This window comes from Hypanus sabinus, chromosome 9 (genome assembly GCF_030144855.1).
Source record: "Hypanus sabinus isolate sHypSab1 chromosome 9, sHypSab1.hap1, whole genome shotgun sequence".
Lineage (NCBI taxonomy): Eukaryota > Metazoa > Chordata > Chondrichthyes > Myliobatiformes > Dasyatidae > Hypanus > Hypanus sabinus.
The window spans coordinates 8,623,178-8,646,398 of record NC_082714.1 but is presented as its reverse complement, the minus strand read 5'-3'; the positions used below and the strand labels follow the sequence as shown (position 1 = coordinate 8,646,398).

The window sequence follows — 23,221 nt, the reverse complement described above, 5'->3', positions numbered from 1 at the left end:
CTCACATAATTAACAAGAACTATGTTCAAGGAATCCAGCCTCAATCTACTTTGTAACAGACACTGAGTTAGTCCTGGCTTGATTCAGTTTGTCTAATGCTTTACCTCAGAAATCAGGAGAACAACAGTTCTCACTGAAGGATGAGTAACTTTTAAGTTCTTGGGTGCCAGCATCTCTGAAGGTCTGTTCTGGGCCCAACATATTGATGCAATTATGAAGAATGCAAGCCAGCAGCTAAATTTCATTAGGAGTTTGAGGAAATTTGGTATGTCACCATAAACTAGCAAATTTCTACAGCTGTGCCATGGAGGGCGTTCTAACTGTTCACATCATCATCTGGTACGGAGGGGCCACTGCACAGGATGGGAGAAAGCCAAACAGGGTCCTAAACTCTGCAGACTCCATCACGGGCACCAGCTTCTCCACCACGGAGGACATTATCAAAAGATCCTCCATCATTAAGGACCCCCACCACCCAGGACACGCTCCCTTCTCATTATTACCACCAGGGAGGAAGTACAGGAGCATGAAAACATGTATTCCAATATTTTAGGAACAGCTTATTCTGGTCAGCCATCAGATTTCTGAATGGACCATGAACACTACCTCACTTCTTACTTTCCTTTTGCAAATTTTTTTAATATATTTATTGTTGTAGTTGATAGCAGTATTTTTAAAAAGTTGATTACACTGTACTGCTGCCACAAAACAGCACAATTCACAACACATGTCAGTGATAATAAATCTGATTCTGAACTTCCACATTGTTTCACTAAAGTTAGTGGGCTCTGCAGGTCAACAGAAGAGGGAGAAATACAATTTTCCAGCAACAAATTACCTCCTCTTTGCTCTCACTGTTCTCCCTCTCCCGAGGCTCCTGCTTCACGTGTGTTACCATGGCGAAAGCTGCACGGTCATGGCTGTCGGCCAGGTTAATGACGTTGGTGATGGATGGCAGCATGGCACCCTGACAACTGGTGCTGATGGTAGTGTTTTTCTCACAAACAGCAAGCAGCAGCTGCAGGGAGAGCAGGAACGCAGTCATCAAAAATCCAAATAACACATTGTTATCAGCACACACAAAACAGCATCCATCATCAGGGGCCCCCACCACCCAGGTCATGCTCTCTTCTTGCTGTTGCCATCAGGGAGAAGGTACTGGAGCCTCAGGACTCACACCACCAGGGTCAGGAATAGTTATTACTCCTCAATCACCAGGCTCTTGAACCAAAGGGGAGAAGATAACTTTACTCAATTTCACACCTCACTATTGAAATGTTCCTACAACCTATGGACTCACTTTCAAGGACTCTTCATCTCATGATCTCGATATTTATTGCTTATTTACTTACTTTTATTATTTCTTACCTTTAGTATCTGCACAGTTTGTTGTCTCTTGCACACCAGCTGGAGCAGTCTTTCACTAATTCTATTATAGTTAATACTCTACTATGGCACTGGAGTAAGTGAACCTCAAGGTTATATATGTAATTCCTTTAATAAATCTACTTCGGACATTTGGAACTCAGCAGGTCAGACAGCATCTACTCAGGAAAAAACAGGTCAGTCAGCCTCTGTGGAGTGGAATAGACAGTCAGACTCAGGTCAGTCAGCCTCCATGGAGTGGAATAGACAGTCAGACTTAGGTCAGTCAGCCTCTGTGGAGTGGAATAGACAGTCAGACTCAGGTCAGTCAGCCTCCATGGAGTGGAATAGACAGTCAGGCTCAGGTCAGTCAGCCTCCATGGAGTGGAATAAACAGTCAAACTCAGGTCAGTCAGCCTCCATGGAGTGGAATAGACAGTCAGACTCAGGTCAGTCAACCTCTGTGGAGTGGAATAGACAGTCAAACTCAGGTCAGTCAACCTCTCTGGAGTGGAATAAACAGTCAAACTCAGGTCAGTCAACCTCCGTGGAGTGGAATAAACAGTCAAACTCAGGTCAGTCAGCCTCCATGGAGTGGAATAGACAGTCAAACTCAGGTCAGTCAGCCTCCGTGGAGTGGAATAAACAGTCAAACTCAGGTCAGTCAGACTCCATGGAGTGGAATAGACAGTCAGGCTCAGGTCAGTCAGCCTCCGTGGAGTGGAATAGACAGTCTAACTCAGGTCAGTCAACCTCCGTGGAGTGGAATAGACAGTCAAACTCAGGTCAGTCAACCTCCGTGGAGTGGAATAGACAGTCAGACTCAGGTCAGTCAGCCTCCGTGGAGTGGAATAGACAGTCTAACTCAGGTCAGTCAACCTCCGTGGAGTGGAATAGACAGTCAAACTCAGGTCAGTCAACCTCCGTGGAGTGGAATAGACAGTCAGACTCAGGTCAGTCAGCCTCCATGGAGTGGAATAGACAGTCAGACTTAGGTCAGTCAGCCTCTGTGGAGTGGAATAGACAGTCAGACTCAGGTCAGTCAGCCTCCATGGAGTGGAATAGACAGTCAGGCTCAGGTCAGTCAGCCTCCATGGAGTGGAATAAACAGTCAAACTCAGGTCAGTCAGCCTCCGTGGAGTGGAATAGACAGTCAGACTCAGGTCAGTCAACCTCTGTGGAGTGGAATAGACAGTCAAACTCAGGTCAGTCAACCTCTCTGGAGTGGAATAAACAGTCAAACTCAGGTCAGTCAACCTCCGTGGAGTGGAATAAACAGTCAAACTCAGGTCAGTCAGCCTCCATGGAGTGGAATAGACAGTCAAACTCAGGTCAGTCAGCCTCCGTGGAGTGGAATAAACAGTCAAACTCAGGTCAGTCAGACTCCATGGAGTGGAATAGACAGTCAGGCTCAGGTCAGTCAGCCTCCGTGGAGTGGAATAGACAGTCTAACTCAGGTCAGTCAACCTCCGTGGAGTGGAATAGACAGTCAAACTCAGGTCAGTCAACCTCCGTGGAGTGGAATAGACAGTCAGACTCAGGTCAGTCAGCCTCCGTGGAGTGGAATAGACTGTCTAACTCAGGTCAGTCAACCTCCGTGGAGTGGAATAGACAGTCAAACTCAGGTCAGTCAACCTCCGTGGAGTGGAATAGACAGTCAGACTCAGGTCAGTCAGCCTCCAAGGAGTGGAATAGACAGTCAAACTCAGGTCAGTCAACATCTGTGGAGGAGAATTAACATTTACTGTTTCAGACCCTTCATCGGGACCAGAGAGGATTGAGGAAGAAGCCAGATTAAGAGATTAGTGAGGGGGGTAGGAGTACAAGCTGACAGGTGAGGAGGATGGTGGGTGGGTGGGGGAGAGGGGAATGAAGTAAGAAGCTGAAAGTGGGTAAGTGGAAGAGCTAAATGGCTGAAGAAGGAATCTGCTAGATCAGGACAGCGGACAATAGGAGAAAGGGAAGTAGGAGGGGCACAGAGGGAGGTGATGAGCAGGTGAGGTGAAGAGAAAGGATAAGGGAGGAACCAGAATGTGGAATGAAAAAGAGAAGGGGGAGGGGAGATAAACTATTGGAAATTATAGAAATCAATGTTCACACCATCAGGTTGGAAGCTTTCCAGGCAGAATATGAGGTGTTCGTCCTCCAACCTGAGAGTGGCCTCATCATGGCAGTAGAGGAGGCCATGAACCAACACGCTGGAATGGAAAAGGGAAGTAGAATTAAAATTGGTTGTCACTGTAAAATTTTGACTGTTGTGGCAGATGGAGCGAAGTTTCTCAACGAAGCAGACCCCTATTTACATTAAGTCTCCATGATGTAGAGGAGGCTGCAGTAGGATCACTGGATATGGCAGATGACCCTGACAGACTCGCAGGTGAAGTGCTGCCTAAAGGCCCTTGCGTTTATCATTATCATCAGTTGTGCCGCAGACAACACACACATTTTTGTAGCTATAAACTAATGGTGATGTCTATTGATGGGGAGGAGCACACTTAGAGAAGTTAATGAACCAGCGGTGCAAGGGAGCCGTAGTAACACACTCAGCTGAAATGATGAGATCCCAGAGTTAAGCAACATGCAGAGCTGATATTAACTCTGGAAGATTCGCCAATTCTTTGATCCTCTAATTAGGCAGAGATAAATAGAAACAAACTGTTTCATTTCTCATCCTGCTATTCAGGCCAAGGTTTAGAGCAGACTTTAATCATTTGGAAACCACTAGCAAGTCAGAGGCCACTGAGAGAGAGTTAGTGACTTCTGGAAAGATGGCGCCAGCGACCAACAGCAACATCCTCCAGACAGCTCACAAACTTAGTAGATGCTCTTCTTCTTAACTATACTTCCTCTGAACTGCAATGACTACAGCCGGAAATTTCCCTTTTAAAGACGGATTTTTGAGCCCACTCAACAATCTGGCACTTCCGCAATCACCTGGGGGCTCGGCACGGATGAGAGCAGAGGGAACAGCTACGGCCATCACTGAGGCTGCACACTGAGTCAATTCCTAACGGCAGAACACAAATCCGTGGTCGACTCCATTACTCCACTCTGATTAAAGCGGCGATAAAAGGACAAGAGCAAAAAACCGGTGATCAGTGTTTGCGTTTGACCTTTCTCTTCTCACTGCTGCCAGCAAGCGGGAAGTGCCCCAATGTCCCCAGGTTTGGGAGCAGCTATTGTCCTGCAGCCATCAGGCTCCTGGACTGGCTTCACTCGCTTCAGCACTGAACGCACTCTGCAGCTGCGGACTCACTTTCAGGGTCTCTGCAGTTGATGTTCCTTGTGCTTTTACTTACTTCTCTTAGTAGTCGGACGATGCTTCAGTGCTGAATTGACTCTGGGCTCCTGGACCGGCTTTACTCGCCTCAGCAGCTCCATAACTGTGGACTTACTTTCGGGGATTCTGCAGTTAATGTTACTTGTTTACTTTTTATTGTTCCTCTACGTTGCCTGAATTGGGGAGCACACTGAGTGTTCGATGGTTGTGTGGGGATTTTCTTTAAAAGGGTCACTGTGTTTCTTTGTTCTGTGGCTGCTTGCAATAAGATGAATTTCACGGTTGTATACCGTATGCATACTTCGACAATAAATATACTTTGAACTCAATGATGCCATCAATTATTCACTAAGACCAGAGAGCACAGCCTCAGGATACAAGGGCATCCCCTTGAACAGAGGTGAGGAGAGATTTCTTTAGCTGGAGGGTGGTGCACTTGTGAAATACATTGCAACAGATGCCTGTGGGCTGAACTATTGGGTATATTTCAAGCGGAGGTTAATAGGTTCTTGATTAGCAAGGACTTTAAAGGTTATGGGAAGACGGCAGGAGAATGGGGTTGAGAGAGATAATAAATCGGCCATGATAGGATGACAGAGCAGACTCAATGGACCAAGTGGTCAAATTCTGCTCCTGCAGACCTTACTAACATTGACGTGTCTCTGATTGTTTCTTTGCCCTCCACAGTAACGTCTTTTCTCTGCATTGTCTTTGTTTTTCTCTCTTCAGTGTTGTATCTTCTAAGAGGACCACAACCTTGTCCTGGTTTGGCGGCTTGTGTGCCTCGACGACCCAGAAAGCTCTGCTGGCTGGAGTTTTGGCTCTTAGTAGGGTCACCCATGCCAAGCAGGTCAAAGGGTAGAGGTCAGACTAAGAGCAGTCCACCGATCCTCCAGGTTCAGGGGTTCAGCTCAGGGCTAACAACCCTGACTGGTCAAGCAAAACTGTTACAGAAACAGCAAAGAAGAATCCTAAGACGGTATTCCTGAGTCTCCACCCAGGGCTTGCATCGCTGACCAGAAACCGAGAGGAAGCTACTGACACAATAAAGGAACACTGCCAAATCAAGACCTGAATTGGCCAAGGACAGACAGAGATGGAGGGCCTTCACTGCTGCCCTAAATGCCAATGCCAGTAGTGGGTAGTAAGTAAGTACAATTTTTATAACTTATGTATGATTTATATTCTAAGTGTTGTCTGTACCTACAGGGCATGTCTGTGATGCTGCTATATTTTCAATGCACTTGTACACATTACAATAAACTCGACCTGAAAATATTAGCTCCATTTCTCTCTCTCTCTGCCAGTGTTGTTTAGTATTACACAGCACTGCAGCAGGCCTTTCCAGCCACATTATCTGCATGAAACACGATACTCATTGAACTAAATTTCTTCTGCTTGTACGTGATCCATAACACTCTATTCCTGCATATTTATGTTTCTGTCTAATAACCTGTGAACACCACCATCACACCTGCTCCCACCGTCCATTTCAGGCACCCACCACTCTAAGGTGAAAAACATGCCCCACACGTCTCCTTTAAGCTTTCTCCCTCTCCTCTGAAGCGCATGTCCTCTAGTATTTAAAGTTTCTCTGCTGGGATAAAGATCCTGACCCCATCAATGCTTCTGATACATTACAATCAATCAAATTAGCAACGTTCCAAGGAAAAGTTGTGAACCATCATGACCTGCTCTTCACCTACTCCCCTTTATTCCATTGCCCATTTTCATCTCCTATTAGATGCCATCTTCTTCAGCCCTTTACCTCTTCCACCAGTCCCCTCCCATCTTCTTATTTCATTTACCTTTCCCCACCCACCCATCTTCCCCTTCACCTCATTTCACCTATCAGCTTGTATTCCTTCCCCTCCCACCCACATTCTTATTATGGTGTCTATCCCCTTCCTTTCCAGTCGGGATGAAGGTTCCAGCCCTGTTAATTTCACTCCATAAATGCAGGTGGGTTGGGCTAAGCAGAAGATCAGGTCAGCACAGACTAGATGGGCTGTATCACTCTACGACTCAACAATGGTATCTTGTGTTCACAGCATTGCTGATGGTTTCAGATGGAGTATGAGGGAGTTCCTGTGGAGACCTGACAGTTTCATCTATTCCGGACATTATGTGCAATTCAACGTTAAATAATTCAAGATCTGACAACAGTGATGTTATCAACTGAACATGGTAAAGATTTGACCGCATGCGGGAGATGCCGCTGATAAAGCCATAGGTTAAAAGCACAGTCTATACCAAGACTGCTGCATCCAGAAAGGCCTCTGAAATATTATGAGCTCTGCATGGGGTGGGGGGCATGCTTTTTGAACACACCTGCAGGCTCTGTGAAGCCAAGGAGATCTGCAGCAGTTATACACATTCCATACCCTAAGTGAAATTCAGCTCTCCAACTTCATGGGGCTTCGAGTTGGCACACAGGAGCAGTAAAAGAATGTTATGCAAAATGAATCCCTCTCAAGAAACAGAAAACATTTTAACCCAAAGCAGTTGTTTCTTCAATGCTCTTATTTCATCTTTGTGGCAAGAGAAAATCACACACCAACGTATTATTTGTGCGGTGCATTGAGGACCCACCAACAGACAATCCTCAGAAGAACATCATACTCAACTGGAGTAATCACACTACCACTGCTCTGCATTTAAATTCAAACTTCCAAAGTGAAGCACTTCTCTCTACATCTAAACTCAAAATCTCTGCAATATTTCGTATTTCAAGATTGTTTTATGTCACTACCTATAAACAAGTGGAAAGGAAAACGAAACAACTGTTATCCCAAATCCAACGCAACACAAAAAAACACATTAAGAACAAAATAATAATTAAAAGCACAATAAATATAAATACATAAGTTAGCTTACATACATAGACTGATTGTACGGTCATAAGGTGACGCTAGGCACAGGAGTGTCTGTACATAAGGTGATGCAGAAAATGATAAAGTAGTGGTGGTTAATGGTGCGAGGGGTGGGTTAGTGGGTGGAGTTATTGATAAGCCTTACTGCTTGGGGGAAGTAACTGCTTTTGAGTCTGGTGGTCCTGGCATAGATGCTACGTAGCCTCCTCCCTGATGGGGGTGGGACAAACAGTCTATGAATAGGGTGGGTGGGTTCCTTCAAGATGTTAGTGGCCCTATTTCTGCAACTTTCTGTATATATGTCCTTGATGGTGGGTAGACTGGTACCAGTGAGGCACTGTGCAGTTCTGACTACCCACTGTACAGCCTTCTTGCAATGCGGTTTCTCTACTATGCAGTGATGCAGCTTTGTCAGGATGCTCTCTACCGTGAATCTGTAGAATGATGTGAGTACAGATGTGCAAAGTCCAGTTCTCTTCAGCCTCCTAAGGAAGTAGAGGCATTGGTGAGCTTTTCTGATTATGTACAATGTGTTCTAGGACCATGAGAGATTGTGTGAGATGTGCACCCCCACTAAAGTGATCTGGAGTAACCAAGACACCTGCAAAGGGAAGCTGACAGTGACGACAATTCTTTCCTCACCTCAATACACTGCTTGATCCAAAAGTGACTTCCCATGGCCTCCCAGTTCTGAGAACAGGTGATGTACAGCAACCGATCGTAGACCCGCCGCCTCATGGAGTTGTCGAAAACTTCAAAGAACTTGGCCCGGATGTGGGGCTGGCAACAGCGCAATCCAGCCAGGAATGCTGGCTCCAGCTTCGCCGTGAGTTCACTGCCAGAAAGGTTCTCATCCCTGCATCAGATATCACAAGCACAGAGGACTCAGCATGTAGAGTAAAGAAGATTGGAATATGTATAAGTGCACAAACAAAATGCTAGATGAGCTCAGCAGTCAGTCTGTATCTAAGGAGAATAAATGTTTTGGGCAGAGACCCTTCATGAGTTTCTCCAGCATTCTGTGTGTTGCTCAAGATTTCCAGGATCTGTAAAATCTCTTGTGTCGTTCTCACTTGTTCTGATCTATCTATGAATCCAGGGACATGCAAGCTGGCTGATACAAAAGTCACTTTAAAAAGGCCGTTCCTGCCCTCCCATATGGTCAAAATTTAGGGGGGGAAGGCAGGAGAATGGAGTTAAAAGGGAAAATAAATCAACCGCGATCAAATTGTAGAGTAAGCTGTGTATGGAAAAGTTTCAAGAACAGTTGTTACACTTGACCCAGAAGATTCAACTTCATTCAACCCAATACTGAACTGTTCCCACTACCTATGGACTCATTTTCAAGGACTCTTCATCTCACGTTCTTGACAGTTACCGCTTACTTCTTATACTTATTATTTTGGGTTTTTTTCTTTTTGTATTTGCACAGTTTGTTAACTTTTGCATAGTGGTTGTTTGCCTGTCTTGTCATGGGTGGTTTTTCATTGATCTTATTGTGTTTCTTTGTATTTACTTTGAATGCCCACAATAAAATAAATCTCAAGATAGTGTATGGTGACATATATGTACCTTGATAATAAATTCACTTTGAACTTTAGAGGAGTAGAAGAAAGCAGATTCTGACAAAGTCACTGAAGGAAGAATGAAGAAACAGACCAGGGCAGGGATATGGGGGAGAGACCATAAGACATCAGGTTAGAATCAGGCCATTCAGCCCATCGAGCCTGCTCCAACATTCGATCATGGTTCACTTATTTTCCCTCTCAACTCCGTTCTCCAGTGTCTCCCTGTAACCTTTGATGCCCTTACTGATCAAGAACCTATCAACCTCCACTGCAAATATACCCAATGATTTGGCCTCCACAATGAATTCCACAGAGCCTCCTCCCTCTGGCTAAAGAAATTCCACCTCAGAGGCGGGAGAGGAGAGACAGTGTCATGGTCAGAAGTAGGGATGGAGGAAGATGAAAGAGGAGTGAGATGGTGAAGGCACAACAGAGGCATCAACAAGGCGGTGCAGGAGGAGTGAGCAGGTGGTGAGAGGGCAGGAAAAGGAGAAAAGGTCAGAGGGATGGAGGGGGTGAGTGTGGCAGATAAAAGGAAAAGAGGTGAGGAGGGCAGGAGGAGGACAGGTTGAAGAGGGTGGGTGAGAGGTTAGGAGGAGAGGGTCTGCGTAGGGAAGGAGGGAAATGGGGCAAGGGCACCAGAAGAAAGGCCGAGAGGTAAGGAAGGTGGTCAGAAGGGTAGAAAGTTAGGAACAGGAGGACGTGAGGTCAGAGATAAGGGAGGACACAGGGCTGAGAAAGGCAGGAGAAGGGGTGAGGGTCAGAGGGACAGGAGGGAGCAGAGCTGAGAAGGGCAGGAAGAGGAGCAGGAAGGGTCTGACAGGGGACGGTGTGTGAGGTGTTAGAGCGGGGGAAGGGGCAAATGAGGAACAAGAGCAGAGGAAAAGAGAACAAAGGAAGAAGGTGCACAAGGAGATACTGTGGAGAATAAAAAAACTAAACGTGCACCATGTTCTGTCAGAAACTAAAACTGGCTCTCTTCCATCACAGCATCATGTGCCAACACGATCTGTGCTAAGCACAAGAGATTTCAGAATTCTTCAAAGCCAAACTTTTAACAATGTTTGAAGACATGAAACGCATCATCTCAGAATATTTTAGTAGACAGTGCCACCTCCTCCCCCACAGACACCTGCTGAGGAGGCTGCACAGCCTCTACGCTGAATTAGCATTTACAAAATGAGATTTCTTTTCATTAGCTGTAAAATAGATTTCAAATATAAATTTACATTTCCTTCAATGCCAACCTCATTAGAAAGTGAATGTAGATAAGGTGATTTGGTATGCTGACATTAAGATAACCTCGCTTCTAAAATATAAACTATTGTATTCAACAGAAGCACCCACGTAAGTGGGAGGCACAAAGGCTGGTGAGTCAGTGTGCCCAGAGTTCATGGTCCCATCATCAGCTAGTCCAGGGGTCAATACCAAAGATCAAAGTCAGAAGGATATCCGGAGGGCTGGAAGTCAAAGACCAATGCCTGCAATCGGAAAAGCTATGATGTTGTGCCCATTACAGAGACTTGGATGGCTCAGGGGCAGGAATGGTTACTTAGAGTGTATGTTTCAGAAAGGACAGGGAGGGAGGCAAAAGAGGTGGGGGTGTGGCACTGTTGATCAGAGGTAATGCCACGGCTGCAGAAAAGGAGGAAGTTATGAAGGGATTGTCCACGGAGTCTGTGGGTGAAAGTTAGGAACAGGAAGGGGTCAATAACCCTACTGGGTGGGTCTTTTTTTAAAAACACACCACCCAATAGTAACAGGGACATCGAGGAGCAGATAGGGAGACAGATTCTGGAAAGGTGTAATAACAGGGTTGTTGTGATGGGAGATTTTAATTTCTTGAATATCGATTGGCATCTCCCTAGAGCGAGGGGTTTAGATGGGATGGAGTTTGTTAGGTGTGTTCAGGAAGGTTTCTTGACACAATGCAAGAGGAGAGGCTGTACTTGATCTGGTATTGGGAAATGAACCTGATCAGGTGTCAGGGGTCTCAGTGGGAGAGCATTTTGGAGATAGTGATCACAATTCTATCTCCTTTACCATAGCATTGGAGAGGGATAGGATCAGACAAGTTAGTAAAGTGTTTAATTGGAGTAAGGGGAAATATGAGGCCATCAGGCAGGAACCTGGAAGCTTAAATTGGAAACGGATGTTCACAGGGAAACGCGTGATAGAAATGTGGCAAATGTTCAGGGGATATTTGCGTGGGGTTTTGCATAGGTACGTTCAAATGAGACAGAGAAAAGATGGTAGGGTACAGGAACCGTGGTGTACAAAGGTTGTTGTAAATCTAGTCAAGAAAAGAAGAGCTCACAAAAAGTTCAAAAAACTAGGTAATGATAGAGATCCAGAAAATTATAAGGCTAGCAGGAAGGAGCTTAAGAAAGAAATTAGGAGAGCCAGGAGGGGCCATGAGAAGACCTTGGTGGACAGGATTAAGGAAAACCCCAAGGCATTCTACAAGTATGTGAAGAGCAAGAGGATTAGACGTGAGAGAATAGGACCAATCAAGTGTGACAGTGGAAAAGTGTGTACGGAATTGGAGGAAATAGAAAAGGTACTTAATGAGTACTTTGCTTCAGTATTCACTACGGGAAAAGATCTTGGCCATTGTAGGGATTGACTTACAGTGGAATGAAAAGCTTGAGCATGTAGATATTAAGGAAGAGGATGCGCTGATGCTTGGATAAGTCACCAAGACCAGATGAGATGTACCCCAGGATACTGTGGGAGGCGAGGGAGGAGATAGCTGAGCCTCTGGCGATGATCTTTGCATTATCAATGGGGACAAGAGAGGTTCCAGAGGATTGGAGGGTTGCAGATGTTGTTCCTTTATTCAAGAAAGGGAGTAGAGTTAGCGCAGGAAATTACAGACCTGTGAGTCTTACTTCAGTGGTTGATAAGTTAAGGAAGAAGATCCTGAGAGATAGGATTTATGAACATTTGGACAGGCATAATATGATTAGGAAAAGTCAAGCATGGCTTTGTTAAACTTGCCTTATGAGCCTGCTTGAATTTTTTGAGGATGTGACTAAACATGTTGATGAAAGTAGAACAGTAGATGTAGCGTATATGGATTTTAGCAAGGCATTTGATAAGGTACCCCATGCAAGGCTTTTTGAGAAAGTAAGGAGACATGGGATCCAAGGGGACATTGCTTTGTGAATCCAGAACTGGCTTGCCCACAGAAGGCAAAGAGTGGCTGTAGACGGGTCATATTCTACATAGAGGTCAGTGACCGGTGGCGTGCCTCAGGGATCTGTTCTGGGACCCCTACTCTGTGATTTTTATAAATGACCTGGATGAGGAAGTGGAGGGATGGGTTAGTAAATTTGCTGATGACACAAAGTTGGGGGTGTTGTGGATAGTGTGGAAGGCTGTCAGACTTTGATAGAACGCAAAATTGGACTGAGAAGTAGCAGATGTAGTTCAACCCAGTTAAGTGTGAAGTGGTTCATTTTGGTAGGTCAAATATGATGGCAGAATATAGTATTAATGCAAGACTTTTGGCAGTGTGGAGGAATCCTGGGGTCCGAGTCCATAGGACATTCAAAGGCGCTGCGCAGGTTGACTCTGTTGTTAAGAGGGCATACGGTGTATTGGCCTTCATCAATCGTAGGATTGAGTTTAAGAGTCAAGATGCAATGTTGTAGCTATATAGGACCCTGGTCAGACCACTTTTAGTACTGTGCTCTGTTCTGGTTGCCTCACTACAGGAATGATGTGAAAACAATAGAAAGGGTGCAGAGATTTACAAGGATGTTGCCTGGTTTGGGAGAGCATGCCTTAAGAGAATAGGTTGAGTGAACTCGGCCTTTTCTCCTTGCAGCGACAGAGGATGAGAGGTGACCTGATAGGGGTGCACAAGATGATGAGAGGCATTGATCATGTGGATAGTCAGAGGCCTTTTTCCCAGGGATGAACTGGTTAACATGAGAGGGCAGAGTTTTAAGGTGCTTGGAAGTAGGTACAGAGGAGATGTCAGGGGTAAGCTTTTTTTTAAAAAAAAAACACAGTGGTGAGAGTGTGGAATGGGCTGCCGGCGATGGTGGTGGAGGCAGAAACAATAGGGTCTTTTAAGAGACTCCTGGATAGGTACATGGAGCTTAGAAAAATAGAAGGCTATGTTCTATGGAGGCCAGAGGTCTGTTCTGGAGTTGGGAGGACTGTCCGTGCGAGTGAGTAGATGGGTGGGAGGAATAGGACTTGTTTTTCTGTTGTCGCTTTGTTGCTTGTTGTGTTCTGTGCTGCTCTGTTGAGCATTATGGACATGTGGTGTTGAAGACGCGGTGATATTCGCGGGCGGCTCCCAGCGCACTCGAGTGTGTTGGCTGTTGAAGCATTGCACTGTATGCTTCAATGTAAATCTAAATCAGAAATTGGCAAGGCGTTTGGCATGGTACAATAGCACAGTAGCTCAGGGGTGTGGGCATTGCTTTTTAGTGCCAACTGTCGCTGATCGGAGTTCAAATCCAACCGCTGCCTGTAAGGAGTGGGTTTCCTCAGAGTGCTCCGGCTTTCTCCCACATTTCAACTCATCATGGTTACGGCTAGTTAGTTGTCCGCATGGTACGTACAGTGCCAGAAGCATGCGGGCTGCCCAGCACAATGCTCAGAAATTTGATTTGATGTAAATGATACATTTCACAGTATGTTTTGACATACATGTGACAAATATAAATCATCTTTAGTCTTTTTTTCAACAGGAATAGACGAGTCTGGACCTCCCAAGAGTGTCGTGCAAAGACAGGTGCGCAAACTAATGAAATTTTTGATTAATTACTACAATTACCTATAGACATAGTTAACGAGGTCCAGGAACTGAGCATTTAATTCAAGGTCATCTGGAAAGCGCTTTTCCGTATAGGTCATCATTTTAACCAATAAAATAGATTTCTCCCTCAGCGTCGGTGTCTGCAGAGAAAAGAGAAATTATTCAGCTAGATGTTTCTCCACATTGCAGCCCCATAACCTGCCACAACCCTTCCCAAACCACTGACCTTCCCCCAATCGCTTGCCCTCCATGGGCACTTCCTAAGGACATGTTCAACTTCTGAGGAAAGATATAAGGAGAAGAGCTTGAAATGCCCTTTAATCTCCTCGAAGATCAATCTAATCCTTCCCTCCTACATAGCCCTTCATTTTTCTTTCATCTATGTGTCTATCCAAGTCCCTTAAATATCCCTAATGTATCTACCACCACCTCTGGCAGGGCGATCCACACACCCACCACTCTCTGTGTGAAGAACCCACCTCTTTCCAATCACCTTAAAATATGCCCCCTCATGTTAGCCATTTCCACCCTGGAAAAAAGTCTCTGGCTGTCCATTCGATCTCTGCCTTTTATCATCTTGTACAGTTCTATCAAGTCACCTCTCATCCTCCTTCACTCCAAAGAGAAAGCCCTAGCTTGCCCAACCTATCAGTTATATAATACAATTCTATTAATTAGGGCGTCCATTAATTATGGACAATCTATTAATGTCTATTTAAGGCAGAGGGAGCAAGATTTTTCGATCTCAGCAATGGTCAGAGACAAAGGGTGAATAAAGGAATGTGCTAGGGAGAGCTGTGTTGATTTCAATGAAGAAGCAGGGCGGGCGGGGGGGGCAGTCATTTTTTCACAAGATTTGGGGAATGAAGACCTAAAAGGCGTAGGTTTAAAGTGAGAAGATCGAGAGTTAATAGGAAGTCAAAAGGAATTATTATATTTAACACAAAGGGTGGCATGTAAATGGAATAAGCTACTAGAAGAAGCAGATAAGGCAAGTACAATAACAATTTAAAAAATATATTACTAATCTATTTAGAGATTTGGCATGGTAACAGGCCCTCCCATCCCAAAGAACCTGCACCACACAATCACACTTATTAATCTACTAACCCATTTACTTTTGGATCATGGGAAGAAACCTGTGCAGTCATGAGAACATTCAAACACCTTACAGTCAGTGGCAGGAGTTGAACCTGGGTCACTGGCACTGTAAAAGCATTAGGCTATCCACTCTGATTGCGCAGCGGTCTCCACCAGGTGCTCCAGTTTCCCTGCACACTCCAAGACATACTGGTTAGAAGGTTAATTGGTCACATGGGAATAACTCAGCACAATGGTTTCATTAGGCTGAAAGGGCCCATTACCACGTGACATCTCTAAATAAAAATGAACACATATGGACCAAATAGGCCTAGCTAGTATGGGCATTTTGGTCAGGATGGACCTGACCAAAGGGACTGCTTCCACGTTGTGTGACTCTGTGACCGGCTGCTGCACTGTGCATTCATACATGTTACACTTCAAATCACAGATTCCAAATGAACAAATAGAGGAAACAGGAACAAGAATTAAAGCACCACTGCAAACAAGCGAGACAGCGGTGATAGGCAGGAGGGCAGAGTATGATTAGCTCAGTGCCAGACCTCTGGGGCACTCTGGATCAAGGGTGTGATTCCAGCATTGATTATCAGGCAAGTCTGTCCTCAGCTGATTATTATTTTCTAATATCATATTCAGCACCAGGCGAATGTCTGACACACCAGTGGATAACACTGGAGGGAGCGGGCGGGGAAGGTCAGTATGTGAGCGTTCTTTGCAAAAGGAAATTAATACAGATTAAGCTTTCCCTTGGTAAATAAAGTGAAGTGATCTTCAACGGTACCAGCATTCAGTAGTGCGATTGGTCAGGCTGCTGAACATTGTGAACACCAGCATCACAAAGACACAAACTTGTATCTAATGGCTTAGAATCAGGTGCAGTATAACCGGGGTGCTTGAAAACAAAAACTGAAACTGCAGCAGCAGGGGTCCCTGATGATGGATGCTGCTTTCCTGTGCCAACACTTCATGTAAGTGTCCTCAAGAGGGTTTTACGTGTAACAGACTACTTTTGTAGGGTTTTCCATTCAAGGGTTTTGGTGTTTCCATACCAGGCTGTGATATAAGCTCCACTATAGTCAGTGTATCCCCGTGGTCTTCAGCTGTTGTAGCCCACCCTTTTCAAATGCTGACATGTTGAGTGGTCAGAGATGCTCACCACTGTTGTAACGCGTGGTTATTTAAGTTACTGTCGCCTCCCTGTCTGCTTGCACCAGTCCAGCCATTATCCTCTGACCTCTCTCATTAACATGTTTCTGCCCAGAGAACAGCTGCTCCCTGGATGTTTTGTTTCTTGCGCCATTCTCTGGATTATCAACAAGTTATTGTGCATGAAAATCCCAGAAGATCAGCAGCTTCTGAGATACTCAAACCACCCCATCTGGCACCAACAATCATTCCACGGTCAAAGTCACTTAGATCACATTTCTTTCCCATTGTGGTGTTTGGTGTGAAGAACAGCTAAATCTCTTGACCACGTCTGCATTATTTTATGCACCGAGATGCTGCCACATGATTGGCTGATTGGAGATTTGCATTAACGAGTAGGTGTACAGGTGTCTGCGACAACACTGGTGCCAAGCTGTATCGGCACTTGCCCTTCCCTTGGTCTACATCAGTGACGCGGAGAGGGGGAACCCGCTACATGGGCAACGGCCGGTTCTTCAAACCTTCCTACCCAGGCTTGCTCCATTGATAGGACAGTCCACCAGAGACACAAACCCATGATCCGCTGGGATCGACGGCTGCCTACTAGAACAGGTGTACCTAATAAAGTGGCCACAGAGAGTGGCTTGTGACTGCCAGATGCAAGAGTCAGCAGTGTGATGCAGATTGAATTGGATCCTTGCTCTAAAAATTAACTTGGTTACATTTAACGAGAAATTAAATCCTCGTGAACTGGTAATCACTTTGCCAAGAGATGGAGTCTGGTTCGCAAATGATGACTTAATATCACAGATTTCACTGCTGTCCATTTAATTATTCATACTGGATCAGAAACCATTTTAAAATATTAATGCACAAAATATGTTGTAACTTGCAACTTGCAAATGTTAATGAGCCTATATTCGTTTCTCATGCAGCAAGCAATGAAACTGATGATCATTTGTGCTGAGTAAGGGAGAAGAGGTTTGGTCTGCTCCTTTGCAGGACTTGGAATGTAATGGATTCTAAAGTCGCTAGGATGCCCAGCCTGCTTTGTCTAATGAATGCAGAATTGGGGCAAACTTCAGTCTCTTCTTGATACTGTATCTGGGCTAAAGCAATTCGCCTGTGTGAAATAAGGCATGGGAATAGTTTCCACAATAATTGTTATAGAGCCCAACTGGCCCATGCAGACCAGAGCATCCTCCCAGCTAGTTTTGACTGCCTGTGTAAGCAATTGACAGGTATAGTACAGGACAGTATATGCCCCTTGGCTCATAATGTAGTGCCAACCTTTTAACCTATTCAAAATCAGCTGTCCGCTCTCTTTCTGCCTTGTATCATCTTGTACACCTCTATCAAGTCACTTCAGATCCTTCTTCGCTCCAAAGGGAAAGGGCCTATGAGAAGAGATTTATCCAGCACATGCCCTCTTCTCATTGTTACCAACAGGAAATAGGTACAGGAGCCTGAAGGCACACACTCACCGATTCAGGAACAGCCTCTTCCCCTCTGCTATCAGATTTCTGAATGGACATTGAACCCATGAACACTACCTCACTACTTTTTTATTTGTTTTTGCCCTACTTATTTAACTATTTAATACACATATATATGCTTACTGTAATTCAGTTTCTTTTCTCTGTATTTATCATGTATTGTACTGCTGCCACAAAGTTAACAAATTTCATGACAAATGCCAGTGATATTAAACCCATTTTCGGTTCTGATTCCAGGTCCCAGAGTGTATTGAAAAAACTGAACCTGATGTTTGGACAATTTAAGCACTGGGCCCAATCAAAAAGTTTGGATTACAGGCTCGGGGCTCAGGTCCCAAAGCGTACTGAAGCCACTGATCCCATACTGAAAATGTCAGGATTTCAGGGCCTGGGCCAGTTCAGCTCGTAGCTCCACTCTGAACTGAACTGAGGATCTATGGACAGGACCATCTTTGTTGACTTCAGTTCAGAACAATATTAACTTGCATTTATTGTTTGCGTGATTTGTTTTTCTTCTCTGCACACTGGGTGCCTGAGGTCTTCATTTTTGTGGGGTTTTTTGCTTTGACTGCCTGTTAGGAGATGAACTCCAGGTTGTATAATGTATACACACACTGATGATAAATGTACTGTGAAATTTCATCTTATGAGGATAGGCTGAGCGAGTCAAGACTTTTCTCTTTGGAGAGGAGGAGGATGACAGTGAACAGTCAAATGGCTAATACCAGACGGCATAATTTTAAGGCAATTGGAGGAAAGTATGGGGGGGTGGGGACGTCAATGGTAGCTTGTTTTTACACAGAGTGGCAGGTGCCTAGGGGTGCTGGTAGAGGATAAGTACGGTACGTGAATGATTTTAAAAAAAGAGGACTATGTGCGAGGGAAGGGTTAAATTGATCTTGGAGTTATTTAAAGGTTGGCACAGCACCATGGACCGAAGGGCCTGTACTGTTTTATGTTCTAAATGCCATGCTTGGTTAATGACACAGGAATAAAAACAATAATCCATCTCCTGATGCATTAGTAATCAGTGGAGGTTCAATGCAGTAACAGATGTAAGGACTGAAGACATTACAATCTTTCAAAGCAGTCACAGAGTACTGTTCTGTTCTCCCGTTCCCACCCATAGCCAACAATCTGCAATGTGTGCTGGCTTCAATATTCAGAAACTTAAAACTCAATTAAATAATTGCTTCAAGAAATATTGCAAAATGCAATCAGGACATTCAGCATTATAAAGCATAACATCATGTCACACCAATTAAGTGTTACATTGCAAGGCATGGGACATTATAGAATTAACTACTTAAACCTTGGGTTCTATATCCTGATGCACCCTTGGATAATACACATAGCCCTGAAATAGTTCATGAATACAAAGAGTAATGTGGCATTTATATAAAAATTGTCTTTTAACATATTAAATTATTTTTAAGATGTTTCTAGTAAGCTTTCATTAAGTCATGGCATCATGAACAAATGGAACTAGATTACAGGGGCACCTTGGGTGGCCAGGACGATTTGGGCAAAAGGACTACTTTCTGTGAAAACATGACCCTCACATTATTTCAATGGATTTAGAGGGATATGGCTCAAACACGAGCAAATGCAACTAGCTTATGCAGGCATCTCGGTTAGCATGGATGAGTTAGGCTGAGGGGCCTGCTTCCGCGATGTATTTCTCTACGACTAAACACATTGGATTAAATATACATTTAGTGGTCACTTTATTTGGTACCTCCTGTACCTAATAAAGTGGCCACTGAGTGCACATTTGTGATTTTCTGCTGCTGTAGCCCATCTACTTCAGAGATGCGTGTTCAGAGATGCTCTTCTGCATATCACTGGTGTAACATGTGGTTATTTGAGTTTCTATCACCTTTCTGTCAGCTTGAATCAGTCTGGCCATTCTCCTCCATCCTTTTGCAAGGCATTTTCACCCACAGAATTACTGCTCATTGGGTATCTTTTGTTTTCCTCACCACTCTCTGTATACGCTATAGAGACTGTTGTGCGTGAAAATCACAGATCAGCAGTTTCTGAGATACTCAAACCACCCCGTCCGGCACCAACAATTATTCCATGGTCAGAGTCACTCAGATCACATTTCTTCCCCACTCTGATGTTTGATCTGACAACAATTGAACCTCTTGATCGCGTCTGCATACTTTTATGCATTGTGTTGCTGCCATATGACTGGCTAATCAGATATTTGCATTAACAGGCAGGTGTACATAATAAAATGGCCACTGAGTGTAGAGAATAGATCTTAGGGATCTTAAGAATAGGAAGGGTTGAGTGAGCTCGGGCTTTACTCTTTGGAACAAATGAGGATGAGAGGCGACTTGTAGAGGTGTACAGGAAATATGGATTCGAAGGTTCATTTATTATCAAAGTACATAATTCTGAAATTCTTCTTTTCCGTGTAGCCATGAAACCAAGAGAGAAAAGAAAGGCAGCCCCCAAAATGTCCCCTCCCTGCACAAAAAAACAAACAAAATCAGAACAGGCACATCAACCTCCAAATCCTTCCTCCTGCGCAAAACAAAAAAGATGGAACAGGCACATCAACGCTCAAGTCCCACTACCCGCACAAAATAAAACAAGAAAGACCGGTCAGAATAAAACAGAATATAAAAAACTACAAGATTGGGGGGGAAATCTATAGGCCAAGTCCACATTCAATATGCAGAAAACCTGGGCAACATTCTCACGCAGATCTTTCCCTCTCCGTAGCAGAGCCATCAAAAGGCAGGCAGCTGGCACTCACCTTGATGCTTCGATCTCCCTCGTCGCTTTAATCGATGAACAATGGAAGCTTTAATCAGTGAAATGGAGTCGAAAAGCAAATAGAGTCCCACAGCCTCCTCGCCATGAATTTCACGCATGCTGCCTGTCTCCCAGAACCCTCTAGGAGATGGAAATCACTGAAGCACCCAAACATTCTCCAAGCTCCCACATTCCCCTCGATGCTACAATCTCCCTCAACACTTTAATCAGCAAAATGGAGTCAAACATCGGCTCACGCTGTCCCTGCCTCCCAGAATCCTCCCTAAGACTGCAGAGCGCTGCAACACCCAATCGATCTCCAAACAGCAAATCAGAGGCTCCAACAGTTCCAGAACCACATCCAAGATGAAAAACAAATGCAAAAGACATAAAAGAAGTGAAAAGTATGGTTTCATGATCTATCCAGAAGATGTCGACCAAAGGAGCATTGTTAGGCAGGTGCCATCTTGACTGGAAGATTATATGAGGCACAGATTGAATGGATAGCCAGCGACGGTTTTCCCAGGTGATTATAAGAAAGAGGCCATGTCAGAGGTGGCCAATGAATGTAATTTATCACAGAATCTAAAGTATTCTATAAATGCCAATAACTTAGACTTCAATTACATGCACCTCCAAGTGTACTGCTCTCACCTGGTTTACTGCCATGGGAGAATTATTCTTCACCCACTCCTCCACTATCTTCACCACGGCCCGAAGAATCTTGGCATCAGGTGACTTCTCGATGAGAGATGTCAGGATGACTTGAATGAAGTTCTTCCTCATTTCCATGCTCATGACAGCAAGGCGAGTTTTCACAAGCTCCAGACTGAGCATGATCAGCTCGATAGTGACTGTCAGAGAGAAACGTGTTTCACCATGTTAAAAAAGATTAGCTTTATTTGTCATAGATACATCAAAACAAAGAATAAAACGCATCGTTTGCATCGATGACCATCACTGTGCAAGGATGTGGTTGGGGCAGCCCGCAAGTCTCACGATGCCAACAAAGCATGTTCATAACTTATGTCCTACATTTCTGAAACATGGAGGGAATACAGGAGCCTGAAGACACTCTCCAACGCCAGTACAGTCTGTTCACAACTCATTAACCCTAACCAGTATATCGTTGGAACGCGGAGGAACCTGGAGCAGCTGGAGGCAATACCAGGTTCCACTCCTGTACCTCTCAAAGTGGCCACTGAGTGTAACCTGCTGAAAATGCCAACTCCAGCTGCAATAAAGCTAAAAAAGTTCCCAATGCCTCAGCCAGAATCATCTCACATCTTACTGTCTTATGGCCTTTATATAGCCGAACATTCTTTAAATGCTACAACTGAGGCATAATCAGACTAAAATGGAGCACATAAAACATAATGGAACAATGACCATGAATTTGGGATAAAGACTCTGCCTGCCCTGCTGAGATTCTACAGACAGGAGAAAATCTGCGGATGCTGGGAATCCAGAGTAACACATACAAAACACTGGAGGAACTCAGCATGTCAGGTAGCATCTAGTTGATGTTTTGGGCTGAGCCCCTACCTCAGTGTTTTAGTGGCAACACGAGTGAATCTGCAGATGCTGGAAATCAATAAAAACACAAAATGCTGGCAGAACTCAGCAGGCCAGACAGCATCTACGGGAGGAGGTAGTGACGACGTTTCGGGCCGAAACCCTTCATCGGGAGTGAAGTAACATGGGATGGTCGAAGGGGGATAAGAAGTGGGGGGAGGGATAAAGTAGAGAACTGGGAAGTGATAGGCTGGAGGGAAATGGGCTAGGGGGAAGGTGGAGAATTATGGGAAATAAAAGAGAAAGAAAGGTAGGGCTGGGGGGAGAAAAGAAAGAAAGAGAACCAGACTAAAATAATAGATAGGGATGGGGGTAAGGGGGGGGCAGGGTTATCAACAGAGGTCTGTGAGTTGGATGTTCATGCCGGCAGGTAGGAGGCTACCTAGGCGGGAGATAAGGTATTGCTCCATCGACCTGCGTGTAGCCTCATCTTGACGGTAGAGGAGGCCATGGACAGACATGTTGGAGTGGGAGTGGTCTGTGGAATTGAAGTGTATGGCCACAGGGAGATCCCGCCACTGCTGGAGGACTGCGCGCCGGTGTTCGGCAAAATGGTCTCCCAGTCTGCGGCGGGTCTCCCCAATGTATAAATGGCCACATCGGGAGCACCGGACACAGTATATCACCCCAGTTGGCTTGACGGCAGAGGAGGCCATGGACAGAAGGCCATATGGATATGGCCATATCCACCGACATCTATTACAAACCTACAGACTCTCACAGCTCCCTATACTATTCCTCCTCCCACCCTGTCTCCTGCAAAAATGCTATCCCTTTCTCTCAATTCCTCTGCCTCCGCCGCATCTGCTGTCAGGATGAGGCCTTTCACTCTAGGACAAAGGAGATGTCTTCTTTTTTTTAAAGAAAGGGGCTTCCCTTGGTCCACTATCAACTCTGCCCTCCATTGCACCTCCCGTATTTCACGCACCTCTGCCCTCACCCCATCCCCCCGCCAGCCCACCAGGGATAGAGTCCCCCTGGTCTTCACCTATCACCCTAACAGCCTACAGATCCAACGTATAATCCTCCGTAACATCCGCCACCTCCTAAGGGATCCCACCATCTACCACATCTTCCCCTCCCCCCCCCCACTCGGCTTTCCACAGGGATCGCTCCCTATGCGACTCCCTTGTCCATTCATCCCCCCCCATCCCTCCCCACGAACCTCCCTCCAGGCACTCATCCCTGCAAACGGAAAAAGTGCTACACCTGCCCCCACACTTCTTCCCTCACCACCATCCTAGGCCCCAGACAGTCCTTTCAGGTGAGGC

General features: G+C 45.1%; 1 protein-coding gene across 2 annotated transcripts in view; it reads right to left on the bottom strand.

Annotated features, from left to right (window-relative positions):
• trrap (transformation/transcription domain-associated protein) overlaps positions 1–23,221 on the bottom strand; it is a 336,919-nt gene that overhangs the window by 140,308 nt on the left and 173,390 nt on the right. For both annotated transcript variants that reach the window (XM_059979022.1, XM_059979023.1), the window contains 4 exons: positions 21,030–21,229; positions 13,882–14,003; positions 8,161–8,374; positions 839–1,018 (listed from right to left, as the gene is read on the bottom strand). In XM_059979022.1, coding sequence (XP_059835005.1) covers positions 839–1,018; positions 8,161–8,374; positions 13,882–14,003; positions 21,030–21,229 — 716 coding nt within the window. The remainder of the gene's footprint in view (positions 1–838; positions 1,019–8,160; positions 8,375–13,881; positions 14,004–21,029; positions 21,230–23,221) is intronic.